Below are 22,232 nucleotides of genomic sequence, written 5' to 3' on the forward strand. Positions count from 1 at the left end.
TAACTTTATGCAAATTCTGAAGCTGATGGGCTGTACTGAGGAATAGTTTCACCATCTTGTGGACAATGGCCACACCCAGAGCTGTAACTAGACTTTTTGGTGTCCTGGGCCACAAAGAGCTTTGGCACCCTCCTTCCTCCCTCATATTTTTTAAATTTGGACATAAGACGCATGCCTGAAAAAGAGGTGTGTCCTCATGGGTAAGGGTCATGACAAATCTGATTTGTCCCACACGATAATGAAAGGATTTGTTCTTCAGAACAGCCGTGCACAAGCCTGGAGCTGGCAGTGTAGATCACCGACTGAAGGTATGGAAAAAATGTGCTGCTGGTAGTGTACATACAGTAAATATCAGTAGTGGGAAGATCCGTGTATGTACCCTTTGCTGGCAGCTGAACTTGCTGGCAAAGGTACTCGAGTTGTGCTGGTAACACCTGAGTCGGGAATTGGTGGCTGTGTTCAGGGCTGCCATCAGAAATTGTGTGCTGGTAACACCTGAGTCGGGAATTGGTTGCTGAGTTCAGGGCTGCCATCAGAAATTGTGTGGCAAGTACAGAAGCTCTATGTGTAAGGCATCTGACTGCCATGTGAGAGATGACAGTATGACAGTGTTTTGAAATGGGTGTGTTAAATAAAAGAGGATGTCACTGAAGAGTAGGTTGCCAGATGGAGGGGGAGTTGGTCAGGGAGAAGATGTGGGCAGCTAGGAGATGCTAGGAATACAAGGAAAGGAAGCTACAATTGAGAATAATTATAAACAGAAAATTGACAGGCTCCAGCAGCGTCCTCTGCCCTGTGGTGCCCTGTGCCATAGCACATGTTGCATCACCCTAGTTATGGCCCTGGCCACACCGATGGACATTAGAGCAACCCTATGGTTGCTCAGAATGTCTGATGCACATGGCTGAAAGTGTCAGTGGAACTGTATCTTCTGACACAGTCCATGACCCTGACACACCCACCGATGAAAACCATCCCCAAGTTACTACTCAGGTACCCCTATTAAAATTGAATGGATCTCCATGAAATTCTGATCTGCTTGCCTTAATGATAACTATTGGGATGTATGTGCAGTGTGTCTTGGAAGTATTTGGAAGAATTAAAACATCGGGCAAGTTTTAAATGCGTCTACCTATGAATCAGGCCCTAATTTACAGTATGTCCAGGCAGAAGGATAGTTCAGTGATGCAGAAGAAATGTGACATTTACATTTAACAACACCTTGAGAGAAAATAGGTAAACTGGATGTATTTCTGAATGGGCCGATATTGTAATTGGACTTGCTGTGTTTGGAGTGAGGCTGGTCACATTAATGGTATGTTAGCATGGGTATATACGGTTAGTCAGACTATTGCATTTATTCATTAGTATCTATGAAGCTGCTATGCAGGGCATCGGGTGGTGTATAATATGCATATGACAGTGGTATAAATGAGGCTGTTGTGCTGTGCAAAATAATGGGTATGGAGAGTAAGGGGCTGGTGGATGGGCAGATGTTATGCTAGACACATGGCTGTGGAAGAGGACTATGAAATGAGACTATTATGCTGAGTATGACATTATTTAGGGTGGACATGATATTGATAGACATAAGACAATTGTGTCAGGTACAATGCTGTTTTCAGTGTGTAATGTACTGTGGTGGGGTTGAAGCAATTTTCCTGGTCCCAGACATTGCATGGTAGACATGAGTGTCTTCAGCATAGGAGTGCATATGGTGGATATATGGCTGAATGTCAGTCATTTATCAAACTAAATAGTCCACTTCTATCCATATTGTTGTTAAGGAATTCCACCTTTAGATTTTCTGAAACTAAACAACTTTATTATATTCTTCAGAAATTCATTAGATACAAAACTGGCTTATTACATTATTCATCTATTCATAGCATATACATAATATACATGCAAATGCAAACATGCTCTGGTGGTCTTTAATATAAGATAAACACCAATCCCTTCACTAACATGTTAAGCATAAACCATGGAAGCTTATGCATTTTTATATTATACTTATTGCTTTATGATGCATTGTTTTCTTTCTATTTTATCATCTTAGCCTCATTTACAACTTTGCTTAGATACAACCTGTTTGCAATTTCTGCCCGCAAACATGCTTTATCTGTGTTCTGGACAGAACAGGAAACATAAATGCTACAACAAATCCAAGTGACACTACATTAGGCCTTACTTCTCCTCTGTATACGTTCTGACAGGCTGTTGCTGTGAAATTTATCACGCATGCAAAAGTAAATGAACAGAATAGATTCAATAAGACTGACTAGAGAGCAATCAAGTTAAAATAACATCCCACATATATGCTCTTGAGTATGTCAAGACATTTTATCATTTCTGGCCACATAAAGCCCTGCTAGATTTTAACAGATGTAAGGAACATTTGCCACTGGGAATTCTGAGACTCTTTTCAAATGTAATACTAGAAACAAAGACTTGATATAAGAAACAATAGCAATGGCAAATAATAACAGATAATAGCCCAATACTCATATTCTTACATGCTGTATGGCTATAAGTAAAATACCTAGGGATCCATCACATTTTACAATAGGCATATCAAGCCATTAAGCTTTACAAAGAATAGGCACACAGTTGATAAAGATACAGGAAACTTCATATGCATTAGCTATTGTAATACTGAAATCATGTTCATTAGTAATAAATTGTACAAATTAATTTAGAAGTTCAAAAATACTTGTATGTTTACTAATAAAAAAATAATCTGCAAATATCTGTGACTTGTATAGTTACCCATGCAAATCCTGAAACATGTATCTGCTCAATGTGCTTTATGCAAGAAAAAAAAGATGCGCTATACAGTTTTATGGCTATGTTATCTCTCTAGGGGGTATATTTACTAAAGTGCAGGTTTTTAGAAGTAGAGATGTTACTCATAGCAACCTATCAGATCCTACTTAACATTTATCTACAACATTATAGAAGTAATAGCTAGAATATGATTGGTTGCTATGGCCAACAACTCCACTTCTAAAAACCCAAACTTTAGTAAATATACACCTAGGATTTATGAAGTTAGGGAGTTGCATTTCCAACCTATTTGCCTGCTTTCTCTTGTTTTCAGTTCCATTACTGCCAACTTTTGTCATTAATTCTACCCATTTTGGTGCTTCAAAATACTGCTACATGTGACAAATTTCATAATTATTTATATATATATATATATATATATATATATATGATGACTTTTTATATTGCTCTAATTGATGTTGCTGTTTTAAATATTTGCCATTTTCTACATGCTTTTATGGTAACTATTTGTAAGTCTTTAATAATTTGTTCTATATTACGATGATGCCATTCTATAATATGCAGAATGGAGGTTAATGTTGTGATGGGGTCCAGCTTATTGTTTGGTATGCAATGCTTTTCTTGAACTGTTTTATATGGCTCTATGATTTGTTTACCTGATCCTACTTCATGCAGGAGTACTGTACGCCGAACCTTATCCTGTGGAAGGAGCTGTAACTGGAGCAGGAGCAGTGAATCAGACAATCAGAGCAAAACACAGGAGGACCAATGAGGTCTCACCACATTGAGTCAATTATGGCTCACCATATCATCATCCCACCCACTCATGGTAGCCATATATCTGGGCATTAATTGCAGACATGCCAGTTCATCTGCAGAGTTGGAGCACAAAAGAACTCCTTAAGTAAATGAAAGACATAATTGTCTGGAAGAAGCACTGCATTTAAGATAGAAAGACTGCCACAATCAAGAGGAGAAAACATGCCATAAAGAAATAAGACTTTAGGTGTAACTGGAGATACAGGGGAAAAAGGCACAAGCCAGAAGTGGACAGAATGATAAAGAAGAAAAATCCAATCAGCAAAGTAAAGTGTTGGAAAAGTAAAATAGCTACTGTAACACTATTCACCCAATGTTTCCTATCCTATGTAGAACAAGTAAGACATATTTTATTATCTAGACCCACTGGACCACCTAGGAGTTAGCCCCTTGTTTAAGCCCCTATTAGATCACTGGGGTTGCAGTATCCCTAAAGGCCTAGCCCCATGCCACTAATAGCACCTAGGCCTCTATTAGCCATATCCCTTGACCTGCTTCCCCTTGCATTGGGCACTCCATTAGACATCCAGGGAGTATGTCACATAGAGAGCCACCACTTATATGTGCTAGAGACAGAGACACCCTTAACGCGTTTCTTTCTCCTAAGAGAATTTCTTCAGAAGGATATCATTTATATAATTTTTCTTTAATTTGATCATTCTATTCATTAACCAACCCTTGAATAGTTCTCTCCTTTATCAATTACATGTACTTTATCTATATCTCTTGTTTAGGATATTTACAGTTCTTCTAAGAGAGCTGTTATATTAAGACCATTGTTTTATAGAGCTTAATAAATCTTATTACAATTTATTGTGTATCTCTTTGGTCCATGTTAGACGCTTGGCGCTATCAATTTGCTATGCCAATAAAGTCTCCCTGTATCACTATGCACAAATGTTCCCAGTTAGTCAAACCCCCATTAAAGATAGGTAATTGGAGTGTTCCTGTTTGCTGAACTCTATTTTATTTCCTGCTATTTGTATTTGGTGTATTGTAATTGTACACGTTTTTGGGCCTGATTCAGTAGACAAATGAAATTGGTTGATTACTGCGTACTTTGAATGCCTATGCATCGCAGTGCGCATGCGCAAACTAGCCCCTGTGATCAGGACAGCAATCGCAGAAGATATGCAGACCCATGGCAGAGTGATTGACAGGAAGTGCCGTTTGTGGGTGGTGATGGGAGGGTGGTCGGTCAAACTTAGGTGAGCCATATATTAGCCACTGCGACACCAGAAGCAGCCAGAGGCCTCATAGCGTGCACTGAAGGAATGTCTGGGCTTCATTAATTGTCTGATGTTACTCGATGTTACCGATTGTTTCTCTATGTTGGCCAAGTATATGGATGTGAATATGGCGAAGTGGGCATTCTTTTGTCAGGCTGTGATTGCAATGCGAGTGCAAACATAAATATCACTGTTGATATTAGCAACTGCGTTGTGTGCATACAAACAGGATAGAGATCCATAGTCAAGCGATCGTAAAACTTTAATTTGAAGTCCCAAAACTCATCCCAAAATATGAAAGCTTCTCCCCACCAAAGAAAGTATTTAGATAGCTTAGCTATTTTACATTAACACAGGGAGTCAGGGGGAGAAAGGGGGGCTGTCACAGTCCATTGTAAGCAGATAATGCAGTAACAAACTGAAGTCAATGGGCCTGATTCAGACCCACTCGCGAGCGTTCGCAAGCGGGTCGATGGTGGCCCAGTGCGCATGCGCACGACGGAGCCGGCTCCGTCGTGCGCATGTGCGAGACCCGGGCAAACCATCGCTGCGGGTCTCGCTACAAAGGGGCGTGCTGTCGATGTTGAGTGACAGCACGCCCCCTTTGGTGGGCATGCTGGGGGCATGGCTGCCCAGATGGAGGCATTCCCATGTGAACGCCTACCGTCTGGGGCCGGCCCCACTGACATCACAAGTGATGTCAGTGGGAGTGCTTTCGGCTCTGTTTGAGCAGAAAGCACTCTAGGGCTTGCGGCAACGAGACCCTACCACAAGGGTCTCGTCGCAAGCCCGATGGTCGCGATGGTCTTGACCATCGTGACCATCTTTCTGGCCGCTCGCTACAGCTGTGGGTGGTCACCCACAGCTATACGAGCGGCCAGGAGGCCACTCTAAAAATCAAGAAGGACGGCCCTGATTCAGAGCGAGCGCTCTGTTAGAGCATCCGGCTCTGAATCAGGGCCAATGTCCAATCTTAGGAAATTCTTCCGAAACTCCTCACACCAAATTAATATCATAATTTGTGTAAGTGTACCTGTTCTTTTATTGCTCCATTTTTATTTTATAGAAATGTATTTGCATAATATCTTTTTATGTCCATTTATTTAGTAATTTTTGTGTAACTGTTAAACATTGTGGGCCAAATGGTATAGGGTCTGAGTTTTGAAAATGTGTGAGTAAGAGCTATACTGACACATTTTTAGAACTCACCCTATTTAATAGAGTGTGAGAAAATGCAAACTCGCATGTTTTTCACACCCCTGCAACTTGCAATTGCAAAACTCCTATTCAGATCTTTTGCCATTGTAAGGATACAACTCGGCCAATGTAACAGAGTGCGAGTATTAAATTACCTAAAACTCATAAAATAATAGACCTGTTTCAAACTAACAAGTTACACAGAAACATGCATGGATTAGTGAGATCTCTGAATACTTCTGTTAAAAAAAAGTTAAATGTTAAAAAAAAATCACAAAAAAATGTATGTAGGTTTCCCCCCCTAAAAGCACAACTAGCACTGGGCTTTTCTGTGAGCCAGTCTTGGTTGTGGAAATACAGGGGACAAAATGAGTAGGTGTCCCCTGTATTTTCCACAACCAGCACTGGACTCTTTCTAGCAGGGGTGTAATGCCACAGCCAGCATTCAGCACCTGACCACTAGTCAGCCCATGCTGGGGATCCCTGGAGAGGTGGGGACCACACAATAAAGGGGTTCCCCATCTCCAGGTAACCCCAGGCCTGGAATGATAGTTCGGGGCTATCCCCGGCACCCCTGGGCAGTGGGTGCTGGGTTAATTGTGTAAAAATTTGATGAGATAATATTGTGTTTTACAGTAGAACTAGATATCCCAGCAAGCCTCCCCCACATGCTGGTACTTGGAGAACTACAAGTACCAGCATGCAGGGCATTAAGGGCCCCGCTGGCACATGTAGTTCACCTTAAACACAGGACACGGATGGTTTTATTATTTTTTTTCAGATGCAGTCTCACAAATACTCACCTATAGTCCATGTAGCATCCATGACACTTGTAACAAAAAATCCATACTCACCTACCCCTTGTTGCGGTCCTCTTCTGTCCATGTAGGCATCCAGCATAATTGGAAAACATTAAAGTGAGAAAACCGGACCACACGGACATATACCAAGCCTCTGCCTCTCTCAGACAATGAGTGGTTCCCATCATTAACTTTAATGGTGAAACCGCTAGGTTACCTTTAGTAACCGCGCAGGTTCCACCATTGAAGTAAATGGTGGCACCCACTCATTGGCCGAGAGAGGCGGAGGCTCGCCTGTCTCAGCCAAAGAACACTCAGCCAATGCATTTCTAGGAAAAACGTTGTGACTGAGCCTTCATTCGTGAGGTACCAACCTTAGAGGATGGTACATGTCCATGTGGTTTAGTGTTCTTGGTTTGCCGCATTACAAGGTCCGAGTTTTCATATGAGAAAACTTACACAGACTCGCACAATGTAATAGCCTTGGCTCACAAATTTGCAGGCTATTACATTTTCTGAGTTGTGGGACAAACTCAGAACTTCCAAATGTGCGAGAAGGTCTGAGTATTAACTCACAAAAAACTCTAACCCTATTACATTTGGCCATGTGAGTAACCTTTCTCAGATTAAAATGTAATTTAATCTATTTGGACTTTATGATTCTTATTGGATTCATAAGCCTGTGGATCGGCAAGTGCATTCTACATGTACTGTATGTGTATTGTTTGGGTAATAATGACTGGGTTTCAACTGTAAATCATAGGGAAAATTTAGGGCTTCCAAATTAGAGTGGGACATTCCTGAAATAAGTCTTTGTGGTGGCAAAAATATTTGGAACATTAATAGTGAGTGGGAATGATACTGGGGCAGTGTAATCATTTCTGTAACAGACCAGTGCTCAAGTGAGTGCTGACTTTACAAAAGTCATGGAGAACGATTACTGATTAAAGTAACTGGGAATTGGCCCTGCAACTTCATCTTAGGAAAGGATGTTCTGGTAATGGGTGGAGGGACTTCTGTTAATGTAAAGAAAGGGGAGGTTCTGTGCGAGTAGTCCTGTTGTCTGCTTAAAAAACAAAGTATATCCATTATATCAGCTAAGAATAGACCCACTTTAAGTTATATGAAATAAAAGCATGTTGGTCTTAAAGAAGACTTGAAAGATGATTATACACATGCAAAATTCCATGGTAAAAAAAGTGTACTAAAATACAATTATTTGGCCCATACCTCATTACCATTTTTGAATGATACTATCACTGTTTTATATTCTAAACATTGTGATATTATTGTTGAGAATATGTTTTTACAGAAATGGTTTAGCAGAGTAATGTACACACAAGCAGAATAGTACTTGACCCAATCACAAGTCCAGTGACTTAACCAGTATTGTAGTTTATTGATAAGTGAAGGTACAGCCATACTCATTGTTACACTGGTTGAAGCATGAAACGGAGCAAGGTTGGGATAGCTCACCAGCCGGTGACTGTCTTCTGGATGTGTATAGTGGTGCAAGGTACTGGAACAGCAGTATCATGGGTAAAAGCAGCAGGTCTCTTTGATATAATGGGAGACCTTTAACTCTGTCTACACATACCGGGTTAAGATGGTACAGTGCATGAGCAGTAGTAACTCTGGTGGCCATCTTATTAAGGGAATAATGCATCATACCTGGAGGAGCCATATTGGAAAATGTGCAGTAATACTCTCCCATTCTAACAACCGCCCTCACTACAAGCTCCTCCATGTTACACAAAATCATAAATGAAGCTTTCACATAGCAATGTGTAAGATAGGTGAGGTTAGACACATTAAAGAACATCAACATATCAACAACTTTGGTTTGGTTTTCTTGAAAGGCACATCAGCAAGACTCCTCTCACTGGCTGCACAGGCCTTGGCTTGACTCACAAACTATGGACTATTGTCACTGTCACAATTATTGATATCTTTAGTTGTTTTGACTCCCAAATCTTGCAAAGTCTGACTCACACGAATCAGTCTTTGACTTTCACTCACGAATATCTAAAGGTTCACTTAATGTGATGTTTGCAAATTCCTCATATCTTTAGGTGGCTTGCCAATATTTGATCTAGCAGATACTTTTTTCTGTGATTGAACTTCCACACTAGTTGTCTCTGATTCAGTTATATCTTCACGTACTGGCATGTCCAGTGACACATACTTGTTTGGCAAAGCTGTAGCAGGTCGTTATTGTATATATATGTGTGTGTGTTAGTTTGCATGGTTGTTGATGCTTGATTGCTTGTGTGAGTGTGGGGTTCAGAACCTATTAGTGGCATAACAGTATGGTGATGTTGAAATGAATGTGGAGTCTTCTGGGTTCCAGCGTGTTTAAGGGATAGATCCACTTGATTTCATTCCTATTCGTGGTATGTAAGAAGTCAACTCCTCTCCAATTCTGTGCAGGTTTTTCTATGGCTAGGAAGTCTAAATCTGAGGTGGTTAGAGTTTTGTATGTCCTTGAAGTGTTTAGAGACGCTGTGATTCTCATAGCCATTCCTGGTGTTTCTCATTACAGTATGTTCATATATCCTTGTTTTAAGTGACCAGATTGTCCTCTCATCATATTCTAAACAAAAGAGAAACCTTAGTAGCGAGCACCCATAGACTGATACTTTGATTTTGTTTTTATTGCTACAATTACATTGCTGTAATAGTGGGCTATTCCTTTGCCTAGAAATAAATGTATTAATTCTGGAGCCTCAGGGTGTCATTCAGACCTGCTCGTGAGCGGCAGTACGCTCGCAAGCAGGTCGATGTTCCCCCACTGCGCATGCGCGAGACCCGGCGAGCGATGGGCTCTCCATCGCTCCGGGTCTCGCACCAATGGGGGCGTGCTGTCGATGTTGATTGACAGCACGCCCCCTTTGGTGGGCATGCCTGCCAGACGGAGGTGTTCCCATGGGAACGCCTACCATCTCAAGCCGGCCCCACTGACATCACTAGTGATGTCAGTGGGAGTGATTTTGACTCTGATAGAGCCAAAATCACTCCAGGGCTTGCGACAGCAAGACCCTACTGCAGGGTCTCCGTCGCAAGCCCGATGGTCGCGATGGTCAAGACCATCGCGACCATCATCATGGACACTCGCTATAGCTGTGGGTGGTAACCCACAGCTATGCAAGCATCCATGAGGATGCTCCAAAAAAAGGTAGGAGGGCCCTGATTCAGAGCGAGCGCTCTGGTCAGAGCGTTCAGATCTGAATCAGGCCCTCAGCCTCAACATCCATTCAGTTTTACTCCCAGATTCCCTTCCCACTCACATGCAGGAGTACTCACAGAGTAGTGTTGGACCAGCAGAAAACACTACATTGGTAAGTAAGTTTTCTTACCTGAGTCACACTGCTTTATAGTGTAGTTGAAAAGATAGGGGGTATACAGCGCACTGAGCTATGGGCTGGTTGTGCGGGGGGGGCAGCGTTAGCAGTGGAGGGGTATCAGGCCTCCTATTTGATATATACTAAACAAATTGGATTAATGCACTCTATAGACCCCTTTATATGAGGGCTCTAGCCTGCACTGATGTAGAGATATCGTAGGTAAAACTGCATATATCAAAGAATTGATTATGTTCATTTACCATATTGCTGCAATTTGTTTTCTTTTGGTAACTCATATATTCTGATGTGGAGAGCCTGCTCCCATCATTACACGTGTATTCATTATTGATATTTTTAACTATTTTCATGTTCTGTGTTTTTCATGTTCTGTGTTTTGTCCAACCATTTTGATTTTCTTCTAGTAAAGAATTATTGAACATTTCAGAACATTTCCTCTTTATCAGATTTACATAATCAATTCTTTGATATCTGCTTGATAGTGTCCCTGTCACTCTGAATCTGCGCTCATATCTCCGAGATAATGTGAGCTGGGAGGAAAAGGTTAATCACCACCACCATGAGGACTGATGATTGATGTAATCTGAACACATATTGGATTTAACCATGGACATCTCCACCCCACTATTGTTCACATATTTATACTGAATTAATGGCCTACAGTTTTTGCCTACCAGGTTCCGATATAGACTGCTACATAAACTCTCCTGAGACTTTATCACGATACATCGATAAGTCCCAGCCTCAAGTTATTGCCTACTGGACATTCCACATATATTGACCATACTATATTAAGTAGCTATAGTTACACGATACTATCATTCCAGCCAGATAATATCAATAAGATAGCCTCTTAAATTCCTACCTCTCCCATTCACCACAGAGCGCTTCCTTCCTCTTTTATCTGTTCGCTTTAAATTAGGGAAGTGAGGACAATCCCTGAGGTAGCAGCTAGTGGTGCCATATTAACCCTTCTTTAGGAGCGCTGACCGCACAACCTAATATACTTAGTAGGTATATGATGCCCTTGGAGTCACAAATTAGTTCTGGTTTGCTGTGTAATTATTGTCCTGTGGTTGTGGATGTGAATTTGTTGATGATTTTAGTGCTTCACTTGGTGAGCATCTGTCATGCATGGAAGTAGTAGAAGCCAGGGGTTTTTTCGATTGTGATCATGGTTTGTGTTTGCTTCTAGGGGGTATGTTATTCTTGACAAGTTGTTTATTCAGGTCTGGTGCCTTAGTGTAAACTATATCTGGTGTGTCTCTTAGTACCGTGTTTAGATCATGGTCCTAAAGTAGGATGTTCCAGTTTCTATTGCGTATGTTCCTGAAGTCCTTCGCTGCTTTGTTGTATTGTGTAATGAAATAGGTCTTGTTCTGTTTGGTAGTGTCAGTCTTGGTTTGGAGTGGAAGAGAGTATCTCTATCTATGTGTTTGATCTCAATGAATGCTTTTTCTACTTGTATCTTGTTGTACTGTTTGTCAATGAATTGTTCAGTCAGTCAGTGTGCTTCCTTGTTGTATGTAATCTTCTAATTTTGTGTAATTACTTCTGATGTGTTTGAATTGGCCTGCTGGTATGTTTGTTAAACAGTTGTAGTGTATTCCACTGGTGGTCAGTATGTAAATGTTGACATCTTCTGGTTTCCTAAAATTTCTGGTGTGTATTTGATTATTGCTTTTACCTTTTTATATATTATTACATAGATATTAGACCTGTGAGAAGCACAAGTTTGGATATAAGGTGATCTTTTTGTTATTTATTTTGCATTAAAGGAGCACTACAGAGAATATTACAATTCAGTTATTGTCTGTTGTATATAATGGTCTGGGGTGTACTTTTATTCATAATGCAAAATTACAGGAAAACCTCTGACTTCAAAAATGGAGTAAATGGCACAAAAATTTAACATTTCTATTAGCACAATAATTCAGAGACGCATTCAATTAAATATCAATACAAGCTCCCTTTCCAAGTTACAAATTTTATAATACATGTTATGGGGTATAAACTACTTAATCTATGGTGACTGCAGTTTAATACCTTAATTAAATTGTTAATGAGAGTGCAAATGATATTGGGTTTTGAAATAGCTTACATTTTAATAATATACAACCACCATGTATTTGAACTTTAACTAATCCTAGATTAAAATAAATGCTTTGTAAAACAAGCAATTAGCTTTAACCTGATATATATCTCTGTATGTATGCCTGCAAATGACAAAGCAATATATCCCTTTGTACTACGGAGGAATTACAATCCTTAGACAGGATAAATGGTCGCCTTCCATGCAGGAAACAAATGTACTAGACATTATTAGTAGACTAAAGCCCGTACTCAAATTGAGGTGAAAAGTCCAGACCTTTCGCCTACTGGACTTTTCGCCTCCTTCGCCTGTTTTCCAGGTGGAGAAGTATCATGCGTGTGCCCGCTATTCCCCGTATTCAATTCCAGAATAGGCGAAAACGGGAACAGGCAAAACTTGGATCCGGGACAAAATACGGGAATTTTCGGGAAATAATTGTAGGACCCCCCTAAAGATGTCCAGACCTGGGGTATCACTATGGGTACCACCATTTTTGCCTGCAGAAGAAAGTCAGGATTTTAAATAGCCACGGCAGGTGCTTTTTTCCCGACATTGAAGAAATGATGCAGAAGAGTACTTAGCTTTTTTTTTTTCGTTTTAAAAAGTGGTCCCATCAAATTTGGGGTACTTGAAAATGGGTACTAGCATATTTTTAAGTTCAAACATAAATGACCAGGGAAGGGGGGAATAGGGGGATATAGTTTGAGCACAGGATATAATATATTGGATATAATTAGTCAAAAGAATAATGAAAATCCACAATTATAAATATCAAACCCTAGTATAGGTGTCAAGCAAAAATATTGTAAAGTGTGGAGGTGCTCCCCATGAGAGTATAGATAAACGTAGTATGGGGGAGAAGAAGAAAACTCTCATGTTGGGGGCACTCGAATGTAAAGGTTATAATAAGAATAATATATAAAAAATAACTTTTATTAGATATATTTTAAAATACCAAAAACAAGTCTGAGCCTGTTACTTATTGGCATTACTGTTGGAATAACAGCTATAAATTATCACAAGCAGAACACGAACATACATAGAACATAAGACAACATATAATACAATACTTATCACAATTATGTGAAGCTAAGTGAAATATTACAAATAGGTCTATAATTCTCTGTCTCATACAATATTGAGACCTATATAAAACATATACTAGTTCAATGACCTCATAATGTCGTCATAGCACAATGGCTAATCAGAATTACGGCAGAAGCATACAAGGAAATCTTCTAGAAAAGAATGTGATTATAACCATACAATATTCAATATAGGTTACGTGAGATATCACAGCACAATAACACTGAACAGTAATCAGAGAAATACAATGATAAGGGGGTCAGATGAAATAATAGCTGACCCTGCAAATATCAAAATGAATATAAGTAAATCACAGGTTGTAATGAGAGGCAGATCACACGTAGGTCGCCTGTGATGCCACCCAGGTACTTGTAGACAGTAAGGTTATAGGAAAAAGTAAAGCTAATCCTTTATGTGGAGTTTACAAAATAGCAGCTGCTGCATGCCATTGTATAACCATTGAATGGCATGTGAGCGTACTATAAAGGTACTCCCAGGGTAGGGAATAAGTACAATGAGTATCTGCTGTTGGACTGCGTTAAAAAGAAGGTCCTGGTGTAAACATTGCAGGAACCTCTAATAGGCGCACCCCAATGAGAGTACTCATAGAGACAATAGTTATCGTAATGAAATAACACAGCATAGGTTTGCGATTTGTGCTGCTGCCAGTCATATACCAAAGGTAGTGGTGAGTGGTGGGAAACCCAGATCGCATATGCAGTGATAGGAAGAAAGAGTATGAGTGTAGCTGCACTATGGCTAGTACAGGACAAGTGGAGCTCTGTTGCCCTAAAGGTATTGCAGGGTCACAAACTTGTCTCTGTTAAATAAAGCCACTCAGTGCGCTAAAGAAAGTGTAGCATGAAAAGTACCTGAGCGCTTACCTCCAGGGAGCCGGTGTGTAGTATAGAAAATCTGCCACTAGAAGAGCCTGTCAGTATGCTGCCATGACGAATCCCGCCTGTACACAGCCGGATTCGCGGGTCTGAGACGCGCGTTTCACTGTCGCTTCCTCAGTCAGATGCATGTGGACTGTGATACACAGGTGATCTTTAACCTGCGTTGTGACCAATGGGAGAGCAGGTGCTGTGTGTTGCAGATGCAATACCCTTGTCAATAGGTCCAAGTGTTAACTCCCTCTATTGGTCCACAGCAACAGGAGGGAGTGAGTCATAGGAGGGGGGAGTGTTTGGGTTAGATGAAGCTCATAACGATCAGGCTAACAGGCTAAGGTGGAAAACCTGACTAGTAGCTAAAGTGTCTGTCTTGCAGCAAAAATAGTTATGCAAAAATGCTAATACCAAACATACAGATATATAAATAGTAGATATAAATAAGTGTGTATAAAGTGATTAGAATAAAGAAAATGTCACTTCCTCAGTCAGATGCATGTGGACTGTGATACACAGGTGATCTTTAACCTGCGTTATGACCAATGGGAGAGCAGCTGCTGTGTGTTGCAGATGCAATACCCTTGTCAATAGGTCCAAGTGTTAACTCCCTCTATTGGTCCACAGCAACAGGAGGGAGTGAGTCATAAGAGGGGGGAGTGTTTGGGTTAGATGAAGCTCATAACGATCAGGCTAACAGGCTAAGGTGGAAAACCTGACTAGTAGCTGAAGTGTCTGTCTTGCAGCAAAAATAGTTATGCAAAAATGCTAATACCAAACATACAGATATATAAATAGTAGATATAAATAAGTGTGTATAAAGTGATTAGAATAAAGAAAATGTCACTTCCTCAGTCAGATGCATGTGGACTGTGATACACAGGTGATCTTTAACCTGCGTTATAACCAATGGGAGAGCAGCTGCTGTGTGTTGCAGATGCAATACCCTTGTCAATAGGTCCAAGTGTTAACTCCCTCTATTGGTCCACAGCAACAGGAGGGAGTGAGTCATAGGAGGGGGGAGTGTTTGGGTTAGATGAAGCTCATAACGATCAGGCTAACAGGCTAAGGTGGAAAACCTGACTAGTAGCTGAAGTGTCTGTCTTGCAGCAAAAATAGTTATGCAAAAACGCTAATACCAAACATACAGATATATAAATAGTAGATATAAGTAAGTGTGTATAAAGTGATTAGAATAAAGAGAATGATACCAAAATAAAAATAAATAAAAATAAAAATTAAAAATATTAAAGATAAAAATAAAAATAAAAATAAATATAAATAAAAATAAATATAAAGATAATAAAAAAAAATAATAATAATAATAATAATAATGAGTAGATAATAAATAATTAATAAATATATGAATATGAATAGTGATGTGATGACAGTGATATATTCTAGAAAAGTGTATACAAATGTGAATACAGATTGTGTGCAGAAATACCTTGACATAAGTTGACATGAAGTATAAGGTAAATACCAAAAGGATATGTTGGATGTATAGAGTGATCAGGAATTAAGGTTATAAAATTGATAAAACATCAAAGTGATGAGAACATGGCTAAGATAAACAAATGAGAAGACAAATGAAAACAGTGTGGGGTAATGAGTATTCAATAATAATGCTGAGATATGTATTTATACATAGAGAATAAGTGTATGTGGAGATGGTGGGAGAGAAAAAAGTGTAAAAAAATGTAAAAAAATATATATTGAGACAGTATCTTTCTCTGAGAGGTCTTTTGTCATTAAAACTTATGTCATGTCTGACTAATTTTTATATGCAAGCCGCAATGCACGATTATTGGAAGCTTAACTCCAACACAGACATCATTTTAGTATTTTAGTGACCAATTCTTAAACTTGATATTTCACATATTTCTTAATATATATTTTTTTACATTTTTTTACACTTTTTTCTCTCCCACCATCTCCACATACACTTATTCTCTATGTATAAATACATATCTCAGCATTATTATTGAATACTCATTACCCCACACTGTTTTCATTTGTCTTCTCATTTGTTTATCTTAGCCATGTTCTCATCACTTTGATGTTTTATCAATTTTATAACCTTAATTCCTGATCACTCTATACATCCAACATATCCTTTTGGTATTTACCTTATACTTCATGTCAACTTATGTCAAGGTATTTCTGCACACAATCTGTATTCACATTTGTATACACTTTTCTAGAATATATCACTGTCATCACATCACCATTCATATTCATATATTTATTAATTATTTATTATCTACTCATTATTATTATTATTTTTTTTTTATTATCATTATATTTATTTTTATTTTTATTTATATTTATTTTTATTTTTATCTTTAATATTTTTAATTTTTATTTTTATTTATTTTTAATTTTGGTATCATTCTCTTTATTCTAATCACTTTATACACACTTATTTATATCTACTATTTATATATCTGTATGTTTGGTATTAGCATTTTTGCATAACTATTTTTGCTGCAAGACAGACACTTCAGCTACTAGTCAGGTTTTCCACCTTAGCCTGATCGTTATGAGCTTCATCTAACCCAAACACTCCCCCCTCCTATGACTCACTCCCTCCTGTTGCTGTGGACCAATAGAGGGAGTTAACACTTGGACCTATTGACAAGGGTATTGCATCTGCAACACACAGCAGCTGCTCTCCCATTGGTTATAACGCAGGTTAAAGATCACCTGTGTATGACAGTCCACATGCATCTGACTGAGGAAGTGACATTTTCTTTATTCTAATCACTTTATACACACTTATTTATATCTACTATTTATATATCTGTATGTTTGGTATTAGCATTTTTGCATAACTATTTTTGCTGCAAGACAGACACTTCAGCTACTAGTCAGGTTTTCCACCTTAGCCTGATAGCCTGATCGTTATGAGCTTCATCTAACCCAAACACTCCCCCCTCTTATGACTCACTCCCTCCTGTTGCTGTGGACCAATAGAGGGAGTTAACACTTGGACCTATTGACAAGGGTATTGCATCTGCAACACACAGCACCTGCTCTCCCATTGGTCACAACGCAGGTTAAAGATCACCTGTGTATCACAGTCCACATCCATCTGACTGAGGAAGCGACAGTGAAACGCGCATCTCAGATCCGCGAATCCGGCTGTGTACAGGCGGGATTCGTCATGGCAGCATACTGACAGGCTCTTCTAGTGGCAGATTTTCTATACTACACACCGGCTCCCTGGAGGTGAGCGCTCAGGTACTTTTCATACTACACTTTCTTTAGCGCACTGAGTGGCTTTATTTAACAGAGACAAGTTTGTGACCCTGCAATACCTTTAGGGCAACAGAGCTCCGCTTGTCCTCTACTAGCCATAGTGCAGCTACACTCATACTCTTTCTTCCTATCACTGCATATGCGATCTGGGTTTCCCACCACTCACCACTACCTTTGGTATATGACTGGCAGCAGCACAAATCGCAAACCTATGCTGTGTTATTTCATTACGATAACTATTGTCTCTATGAGTACTCTCATTGGGGTGCGCCTATTAGAGGTTCCTGCAATGTTTACACCAGGACCTTCTTTTTAACGCAGTCCAACAGCAGATACTCATTGTACTTATTCCCTACCCTGGGAGTACCTTTATAGTACGCTCACATGCCATTCAATGGTTATACAATGGCATGCAGCAGCTGCTATTTTGTAAACTCCACATAAAGGAGTAGCTTTACTTTTTCCTATAACCTTACTGTCTACAAGTACCTGGGTGGCATCACAGGTGACCTACGTGTGATCTGCCTCTCATTACAACCTGTGATTTACTTATATTCATTTTGATATTTGCAGGGTCAGCTATTATTTCATCTGACCCCCTTATCATTGTATTTCTCTGATTACTGTTCAGTGTTATTGTGCTGTGATATCTCACGTAACCTATATTGAATATTATATGGTTATTATCACATTCTTTTCTAGAAGATTTCCTTGTATGCTTCTGCCGTAATTCTGATTAGCCATTGTGCTATGACGACATTATGAGGTCATTGAACTAGTAAATGTTTTATATAGGTCTCAATATTGTATGAGACAGAGAATTATAGACCTATTTGTAATATTTCACTTAGCTTCACATAATTGTGATAAGTATTGTATTATATGTTGTCTTATGTTCTATGTATGTTCGTGTTCTGCTTGTGATAATTTATAGCTGTTATTCCAACAGTAATGCCAATAAGTAACAGGCTCAGACTTGTTTTTGGTATTTTAAAATATATCTAATAAAAGTTATTTTTTATATATTATTCTTATTATAACCTTTACATTCGAGTGCCCCCAACAAGAGAGTTTTCTTCTTCTCCCCCATACTATATTTTTAAGTTCCTAAACTAATTTTTCAAAATTCAGCAAAAATGCACCTGCTGCTAATAGCCTATTCTAGAAAACACCTGCCACATACTTGCAGAACACCCCTGAACCTATTTCCCTACTTTTAAACACTGTTCCCCTTCTTTTTTTCCCCAAAAATTTTAACACCATTTTTCAGGGATTCCTGAGGGTATTTAAAAAATGGTTTTTGACACAGTTTATCCTAAGGGGACTTAATAAAGGCTGCAGGCTAATTTTTTTAACCCTACACCCCTAAACCCCAATTCTGCACTTTTTTTCGCCTGCTATAGGCAGGCGAAAAATTATCCCCGTTTTTTTACATTTACTTTTCGCACCAGCGAAAAGTCAATGTAATTGAATACGGGGATATTTCAAATAGGCGAAAATTACGTCATCGGTGATAAATTATCGCCGATTCCGACATTAGGACACAATGCCAATATTTTCACAGAATGATCGATTGTTTGCTATTGTGCATGTGCAAACGCCGCACTGGGCTTGAACAGCAATTGCATTGCAGTTATGTTCTTACAGAGGAACTATTCGCAAAGTGAGTGACAGGTAGGCAGCGTTTGTGGGTGGTAACGATGTGGTGGTTAGAAGAACGCAGGCTTGTCTGACCGTTTAAACACCATTTCATGGGCGTGCATAAATTCGTCATTGCGTTCTCATGCACAACATAAGAGCTCTCTGCATGTCAGGAGACCTGCAGTATTTGCGGCTGGTCAGACTTGCCTTACATGCTGCAAGAATGGCCGATGTGCATTGGTGGTACTGATGTTTACACTGTTGTACATTGTCAGACGGATATGAGAAGGCAGCAGTGGGCGTCCCTATGCTTGCCTGTGCTTTGGAAAGCATTAGCATATCTTAGCAACTGCAATCCATGGGAGAATGCAGTTACGATTGCATTACTGTCCATCTGATACTAAGTTTATAATGCAGAATATTATTTAATGTAAGGCCAACAGACAATATGACATTTGTTTCATTTTGTTGCATGAATGTGTTCACATTACAAAGTGTCTGAAGCAAGGCATTCCAAATCATGTTACCTGTCTGGTCACCAAAGGTGTCACATCAGTGGCGTAAATTCATCCCAGATGCCCCGGAGGCAAGTTATAATTTGCCCCCCCCTCCCCCGTCACAGCTGCTGACACTGTAATGTAGTAATTTGCATGCAGAAAGGCTATAGATAGACTAAGGCAGCATCTGATAATCTAACATGGAGCTCTCCACTAGTGTATGGTGGCTTCTTAGGTGCCGGGAAGATGTCCCATGTATTGGGAGGCTGTGATGGTACGCTCTGGGTGCATAGTTACAGCCCTATGTGGGGTGAATGTTGTGGGCAATGGAGGAGGTGCCCCTTCAGAGCTGGAGCCCAGAGGCAGGTGCCTCCATTGTCTCCCATAGTTCTGCCCCTGTGTCACATTTAATGAGGGAGTTTCAATTCCTTCTCATTCTCATGATTAATTTAAATCATATAATAGGATAAGGCAGAGTTTCCCAAACTCTGCCATTACAGTCCAGGTTTTAAGGATACAGGTGAGTTAATTAGTACCTCAGTCAATTTGATTTAACCATCTAGAATCAATAATGGATATCCGTAAAACCTGGACTGTAATGGCAGAGTTTAGGAAACACTGGGCTAAAATGAACAGTATTTTAAGAAAAAAACTGAAATGTTTAACTAAAGGAATTATTCTAAAAAAGTAAAAGGTTAGACATTGATTTGATTTTTATACTATTGCATAGTACAACATTCAGATTTTGCATTAGCGTGGGCACTTCCTGAGAGTGGTAAACTTTTAGGTGAACTGGGCATACCATTTAGGTTTCCTAGTGCAAAACCAACATTTACTTTGTAAATTAGATCTAATATTGAAAAATACGACATTTAAAAACAGATGTACTTACATTATTACTTACTTCATGGTTTACAAATTCCGTCTGCGTGCATTTATCTTGCTTGGAAAAATGTAATGACTGTAAAGTTCGAGCAGTTTTCTGTAAAAGAGGAAAAACAACATTGTAAGGTCAGAAAGGACACTTCATATATCAGTGTACAACTGACTTAGAATTACATTGTTTTAGGTAAACTACATGCTGGAAAATCTACTTTCTAGTTTTCATAAATTTTTTACTACTCATCACACAGAATTCCCACTTCCCAGTTATGGTTATTATAAATAAATAAATTTATTTATTAATCTTGAAAGTATCTTCAATATAATATTAATATTGGTGTTCCTTCTTTATCAATTTAACTCTTAAAATTATTGAACTATTTAACAGCAACAAAAGGGTTAAGTCAGCGTTGTTGCCTAGCAGATTCAGCATTATTAACTGATGGCCACACCTATAGGCTGCTTAACCTGTCCATCAGTATCTGAATCGAGGCCATTGGTCAGCTCTGTTACATAGGACTATATTACCCAGGAAATCCCCTTCCTGGATCACCTCCATGATCAAGCTAACAGCGAAACGCGCGTCGGGGAGTTACGAGTGCCCGCGGCTGTACGGCACGAGGCACCGGCACCATCATTCAGTACCCAGCTAGACTCGATCTCCACTTACTTCCTGGTATTGTATGAGAACTCAGAGATAGCAGTGCGCGAACGGCAGTCTCGTGCGGTGAGGCTGTTTCACCAGCACAGACTATGCATTACTATGTATGTATACTTGCTCATGATTTTGAGACCCCAGAGTTAGCAGTGCGCGAGTGTCAGTCTCGCGCAGTGTAGCTGTTTCAACAGCATGGGTTATTTATTACTTTGTTCACATGTTTATGATTCACACGTGTTTATGTTTATTCACATTAATGCCCTATATATCTGTGTGTTCATTTGCATTAGTGCTCCTTAGTAATTGTGACATATTATATAATCAGAACAGCAAGAACGGGTTACTTATCAATAATTGAACTATTGGTTTTCTCTGTGAGATCTACATATTCACATTTTGTGTCTATCTGAACAGCGTTGATGTATTATATTCAAGTAGCCAGATAATCAGATTCTCTGTGAGAATTACCAACTTACAGCACTATGATATATAACCTGATGTGTTTTACACTCTTATCTACTGTGGATATATGGAGATATGAATTATGAAGGTATATAACCCTAGGCGTCTCTTATTCTTTTTTTATTGTACCATTTTCTCACGGCCATATTTTACATTTCTAAGATAGATGAGATTTTCTCCTTTTGATATTATATTAGCCAACACAAATTTTGCACTAAGAGTCTGAATTTTCTAAATAGTGGTTAGCATGGCCACAATTGTGTCTAGGTTGCCTCAAATATTTTTGCTCTGCACCTATGGATGAATTATTATAAAGTGTTCATGTAGGTATGAGTTATTAACAGACTAAAATCTGCTCATACCTAGCAATGTCAATAATAGGCATGCACATTAATTAAAAGCTATGCAGGGTTGTCATTATTATTTTTCTTAAATTAATTCCACATAAGATTCTTTTCACTATTTATTCTTTCGCTCTATTAACTGCGGATGATCTCATTAAAGTAGTTCTCTCATTGGGTGTCCAATGCGTTGAGTATGACACCTAAAAGCAGAAATGAAATGTGAGT

General features: G+C 39.2%; 1 protein-coding gene across 3 annotated transcripts in view; it reads right to left on the reverse strand.

Annotated features, from left to right (window-relative positions):
* Window positions 1-22,232, reverse strand: part of CCSER1 (coiled-coil serine rich protein 1) — a 913,125-nt gene that overhangs the window by 14,675 nt on the left and 876,218 nt on the right. For 2 of the 3 annotated variants that reach the window (XM_088464470.1, XM_088464472.1), the window contains exon 9: window positions 20,554-20,643. In XM_088464470.1, coding sequence (XP_088320596.1) covers window positions 20,554-20,643 — 90 coding nt within the window. The remainder of the gene's footprint in view (window positions 1-20,553; window positions 20,644-22,232) is intronic. The other variant, XM_088464471.1, reaches the window with a different exon arrangement.

This window comes from Taudactylus pleione, unplaced genomic scaffold, assembly GCF_031769625.1.
Source record: "Taudactylus pleione unplaced genomic scaffold, aTauple2 ptg000055l, whole genome shotgun sequence".
Classification (NCBI taxonomy): Eukaryota; Metazoa; Chordata; class Amphibia; order Anura; family Myobatrachidae; genus Taudactylus; species Taudactylus pleione.